We start from the raw sequence: 6,101 nt of genomic DNA on the forward strand, positions 1-6,101 counted from the left end.
ACATGGTAAGAGACATTACTGTAGCGATTTAAAAATAAAACCTATTGGGCGTATGTACAGTAAAAAGAGGAGTGGGCCCAAAACTGAACCTTGGGGTACCCCACACGACAGCTGAGCAACAAGGTTCCAGAATTCTGAAATTCTGTAATATGTAAAACTGTACAATTCATGTTTAAGGTCAGAAATCAGCAACTTCCACCCAATATACAGAAAATGTTTTGTGACAGAGAGCTGTTATAATTTAAGAGGTGAAGGATATTTAAAAAAAAACAATGTATTAAAACATTTTTTTAAAAATGGAAGCCTTAGTTCTCAACRCAGCTGTTATGGGTTCGAGTTCCGTCAGTTGACCTTTGCCGTATGTTTCTCCCCTCCCTAATAACCCGCTTTCCTGTTGCTTCACTATCAAATAAATGCCACTATTCCAGATCAAATGAAAAAGATAAATACAAATAAATAAATGACATACATTAAAAATAATACAGATTATATAAACTACTAATAATAATTTTTAATTTAATATTTGTTTTCTTGAACTACTACTACATAATTTACTGCTTATTAACAAATTGCACAATAATTTGTTAATTAAAAAAAAGATTTAGCAAGACATTTTGCACTTACAGATTTTTTCACTGCAGTAACAGAAGTTGCGATGCTCAGTGATCCTTTCTGTCTGTCGTGTGAAAGCTTCTTCAGCAGAAGTTTTTATACCACAAGAATCAGGTAATTTGGCATTGGTTTGTTTGAAGCAAACAAGCAAAACAATGCGTAGTTAATTAGGAATGTTTGCAAAGCAATTTATTAGGTGTGGTTTCTTCTCATAATTTTAATTTCTTTTGTACACAAACAGGCTGAACTGCATTTCTTGCTAAATTGAAGAAGTAATTATATTTKTTTCATAAACACAAYACCAATCATTTGTCTGCTAATCTTTTTCACATTTTCAAATTTCAACCTATTTTGTCTTAACAATAGTCTTTAAGTTAAAAAAAAGTAATATAGAAATCTATTCATCTGTCTATTTTATTGTTTTTAAGGTAATGAACAAATGTTAAAATTGCTAAGCAGAGATTGGAAATGTGGATGATAAAAGTAAAATTTTGCCTGTTTCTTTTTTAATAGTAATAATTCATACTATTATGAATTATAGAATCTTAAAAAGATTAAAGAATCTTTTTAAGATTCTTTAAAAAGAAGATTCTTTTTAAAGAATCTTCTTGGCTGCGTTGTTTGTTTAGATTTAGACATTTGAGGGCTTTATGGGCTTTACTCTTCAAAGGGAAAGTGAAGCCTAATTGTTAACACGTTTAACAATTACCTACAAAAGTTCCTTAGTCATACCTTAAAAAAAGTTTTTCTTATGACTGTTAATTGTATCAGTGCCAACAGGAAGAACCTTTCATTTCACACCCATAGTGTCACACCTAGTCCACACAGAGCCAAGTACACACGCATGTAGTGCATGATTCATGATTTTCATTAAGAGTCCTAAACAGAGCTATACTAATTTGATGTATTATTTTTAGTTATCCTATAAGATATTTTATACTTCATATATCCTTTCTATTGCTCAGTTTCATCTGATCAGAGTCGAGTATGATCGWATTGATTTCTGAACAAGTTATCAATGGTAACCTCCCATAAGGATTTCTAGATAATTATTAATGGTAACCTCCCAAACAGAGGTTTGTTTCTTTGTGTGTTAGTCACACAGCAACTATAAACAAGAGCTAATTATAAGGCTCTTGTTAGAATAGAAAATATGAAGTTAGGCAGTCTTCTGAGAACAGTGGGTTGTATTAAAATGAACTACAGAGACATTGCCAGACCACAATCCTCTTTGCTATTCACTGCTGAAGATTCTTAGTCTTCCACTCCATGATTGTTTTAAGTGTTATAAGGAACTGRACTTTCTTTGGTTTCACTTCAGTTCAATTCAGTTTATTTATGCCAGGCCATTTCACAACAAATGTGAAATCCAACAGTCTTCTTTTTGCATCAACCTTCCAGACAATGCAGGTCTTCTGGTTCTGGTCTGCTCTGCTCAGAACCAGAAAGAAAACATGGAGAACAGCATTCAGCTTCTATGCACCACAAATCTCAAACAAGCGTCTGGGAAATTGTAAAAGACCCAAAACACTGAGTTCCTTTAAATCTAGATTAAAACCACAMTTGTTGCTTTTGTACTATAATAAATGAAACATTAACCAACATTTTGATGTGTAATGACAGCACTTGGGAAAATTTAAATGTTTCAATTGTAGATGTTTGTGTTTGTAAGATGAAAGCACTTTGAACTACCTTGTTGCTACAATGTGCTATACAACGTATATAACGTAATTGATTGATTGATTTAGAACGAGCCATTTTATAGTGTCGACCAAACCGAAGTTGTGATTGTGAAAATGAAAGAAAACAATAGGGGTTTTCAAAAAATACTTAGAACAGAGCAAATCTATTTGCTCTGTATGTGTGAAGATTTGAGTTTTCTTTGTGTTTATTTTAGGTTTCTGTGTCTATTAAGTCTCCGTGTTGTCCTGTCTACCCTTTCATTGGTTGCTCCACTAAAAACCAGGCAGCCAAGGATTAAACCTGAGCCTTGGTTAATGACAGAACTTGTGCTGCAAGGAAGGAATGTCGCCGTGTTGAACGAAGGTGGATAAGGATAAATTGCAGGTTACTTTTCAGATTTTAAAAGACTGTTGGCGTTTCTGCCAGAGCACGGTTAAAAAGGCAAAAAGGAAATATCTGGCAAATATCATTTTCTCAAACAGCCATAACCCGCGTGTTTTATTTAACACCATTGACTCTGTGCTTAATATTCCACAGTAGGTATTGATGGCACTGTTCTTAAATGGTTTAGGTCTTACCTGGAGGAGAGAACAATTTCAGTGAAAATTATTGACTCTGAATCATCTGCCGCTTCAATGCCTTATGGTGTCCCGCAGGGCTCAATTCTGGGCCCACTGCTTTTCTCTCTATATTTACTGCCTCTGGGTTCTATCCTTAGCAAACATGGGATTTCATTTCATTGCTATGCTGATGACTGTCAGATTTATTTACCCCTGAAGCAGAAGGATGTCCATTCCATCAAACATCTTGTCGTCTGGGAGCAGACTTAACTCTTCAGCTGGCATGCGATCTGTCTGAGGCCGCAGCACTCGGAAAATTACTGGGGAGTGCGTGGTATTCACCGGTGGGAACTGCAGGTKKGTTCGCGCGGGATCATAAGGCCAGGCAGCATGGACAGATTCCCATAGAAAGTCATGTGGTCCTTCTTCTTTCCTACAAACCCMTTCTTCTCTCCCTGAGAGACCCTCCGGAGTGTTAGGGGGAGCCGAAGGTCCTGGAAACCAGTGAACCGACGGTATGGGGCTCCCGAAATTAGGTTGGGCTCCTCCCCATGTTTGGAAGAATCGTAGGGAGCTATAGTATCTTCTCACCTGCCCCGATGAAGTCACCTCATCTCCTCGGATCTGCTCACTGCAGGCCGAACAGTAGTTAATTTCTTCTCCATCCCACAGGCAGTGGCATCTCTTTGGTTCTTCCTCCCCCCATCCCCATTGGTTTATCAACAGGAGCCGGGGCAGATAACCTAGTCAGCAATTCCCACAGAACGTAACATTCATAACTGAAACCGGGGAGACRGGAAGGTGTTGCAGCCTCTCTGCCGTTGACTCCTGTCGCCTGGGTTTGTCAYGGCCTGGTCCCTCCCAGGTAAGGGGAAGTTGGYGAGCTGTTAAACACACTGGGCAACGATCTTTAGCTCTACTCCACATTAGCATTTCAGGTTCTTCTGACAGGATTCCATTTTTGGCCCAATCCAATTTCTTCAGGGCTCGTCCTGCCCAGATCCCTGAAGTTGTTCTCCTAATTACAACCACCCCTCTCACGGTGGCCAGTCAGAGATAGGGTGGAATGATACATGATTCACTGGCCATTTCACCGGCTTCTATTTCTCTCTAGTCAGGAACTGGTTTGAGCTGTTCGACCCYTTGGATCCCCCGTTTTTCCAGCAACACTGTGTTCCTATCCAGTACTTGCTTAACGTGTCTGTCGTGTCAAACTTGGGTTTCACTGCTGCGTTCACAGGTTGTTCTCTTGCCTTGATCCACACCCGCTGCCCCACTCTGAATGGCACCTTGGGTGTCAGCTTTTCCTTTTTGTCGCTGGAGCCCCGCCCTGCTTCCTTCGTGGCAAACGGTCGTTGGTTGAGCTCCATCGAGGGGGCGGGCCWCTCGACTCTGCTCCTGTCGTTGAGGGCCTGCCCTATTTCCACCSCCACGGTGCTCCAGCTGCTGTCGTTAGCATTCTTAGCTATCCAGCCTTTGACTAATCCAATGGTCCGTTCCACCACCCCGTTGGCTTGTGGTRTGTAGGGTGGTGAGTAAACCCTCATCACTCCATACTTTTGGCACCATTGGGCAACCTGTGCATTACGGAAATGAGTCCCATTGTCCGTACGTAGCTCCTTTGGGATTCCCAGGGCACTGCACACTTGTTCTAGCATGCTGACAACACTGTTGCCGTTTGCCTTCCTGGCTGCTTTCACAGTTACAAATCCMKACATTGAGTCCACCAGCACTAAAAGGTACTTCTCACCTTTCCTTCCCGTTATTCCCATGGGGCCTGCTACATCCATGCAGACTGAGCCCCAGGGGGTSGTGCTTTTGATGGTCAACCCCTCCAACCGCTGCCCTCGGCGRCCTGCGTTGTATTGTCCACACASTTTGCAGCCCCCTTAGTACGCGTTGGACTTGTTTCACTGGGATCCAAAGTTCATGCTCCTCCAGCTCCTTACGGGYAGGCCGTAYGCCTGCATGTCCAAGGGCCTCATGCAYGCTCCGCACGACCTCATCCACGTACTCTTCTGGGACCTCTCGTCCTCTGGGAGTACTGTCCCACTTCTCGGCACCGACAAAGACAATTTTCCTCTGCTGTACATAGCAGTCCACTTCATCATTTCCACGCCAATGAGCTCCCTCATGCGTGTGGGTTCGTTGGTGCTCAACTTGGAGCTCCAATTGCATCTTTAGCTCAGCAATCTTCTTMCACAAGTCTTTATGCGCTACCGGCTTGCCCTTAGCTGTCTCAAAACCATTTTTTTCCCAAATGGCTAAGTCCTCTCTAAGGGCTTGAGCACAGTAGTAACTGTCCGTCACTAACCGGGCACTCTTGATCTTTCTTTTGGCCAACTCCAGTAGTCCTTCCAACACCGCGGTCACTTCTCCGGCTTGGGCACTGCCGGGGGCTTTCCCTTTCTGTCGACACTTCTCTGTGTCGTCTTGTTTCAGGATGAACCCCCAGTATGCCATGTGGTCAGATCCTTTCCTCGATCCATCGGTGTAGAGTGTCCACTCTGGCTGCCCCGGTTTCTCAGGTGCCTCCTGCAGTCGTCTTTTGTTTGGGGGCTGTGCTGGCCCAATTTCAAGCTCTGGGTCCAGCAAGATGTCTTCCCATCTTCCCCATCGTGTGTTTGTTGCTTTAGTACTTTCGACGGTGCCTTTGCGTAGGTACTTGTGGACCTGGCTCTGCGTGATGACTTTGATTGGCTGTCCCTGTGCTAAGTCTTTTAGCACACTCCAGTATCGAGCTAGTACTGCTAGTTCTTTCTCTTCCTGTGGGTACTTTTTCTCAACAGAAGTCAGGGTATAACTCCACAGAGTAACCAGGCCTTCGTTTTTGTTACTCACTTTGATCATAGCATCGTCGTTCTCACAGCTGATTTCTGCCACCATCCGCTCTGACAAACTCCTCGGTTCCGGTCTCACGGCAGCTTGGATTGCCTTCCTTAATTCTTCCAGATCTTGTTGGTTAGCTGCTGTCCAAACCCAGGGTATTTGTCCTCCTTCTTCGTTCTCCACCTTTTTCCTCAGGCTATTGTATAATGGTCTGGCATACTTCTGGTAGTTGGGTACGTGGTCTCTGACGTAGTTACATAGTCCCAATATCTTCTGCAGATCATTCTCTGACTGAGGGGGTCGAATGTCCATCAACTTTTCCCTGTATCCGTCCGAGACTCCCAAGTCCGACGTGACTTGGAAACCCAGGTAATTCACTTGGAACTGTCCGAATTGGCATTTCTTGAGATTCAATTT

General features: G+C 42.8%; 1 protein-coding gene across 1 annotated transcript; it reads right to left on the bottom strand.

Moving 5' to 3' along the window:
* Window positions 1-1,956: 1,956 nt before the first annotated feature.
* LOC103460991 (uncharacterized) lies at window positions 1,957-6,080 on the bottom strand. The gene is made up of 2 exons (XM_008403307.1): window positions 3,067-6,080; window positions 1,957-2,043 (listed from the first exon to the last, which is right to left on the bottom strand). The coding sequence occupies exon 1, from the start codon at window positions 5,994-5,996 to the stop codon at window positions 4,602-4,604; it is 1,395 nt and encodes a 464-aa protein (XP_008401529.1). The 5' UTR covers window positions 5,997-6,080; the 3' UTR covers window positions 1,957-2,043; window positions 3,067-4,601.
* Between the last annotated feature and the right edge of the window lie 21 nt (window positions 6,081-6,101).

Source organism: Poecilia reticulata, unplaced genomic scaffold (assembly GCF_000633615.1).
Source record: "Poecilia reticulata strain Guanapo unplaced genomic scaffold, Guppy_female_1.0+MT scaffold_425, whole genome shotgun sequence".
Lineage (NCBI taxonomy): Eukaryota > Metazoa > Chordata > Actinopteri > Cyprinodontiformes > Poeciliidae > Poecilia > Poecilia reticulata.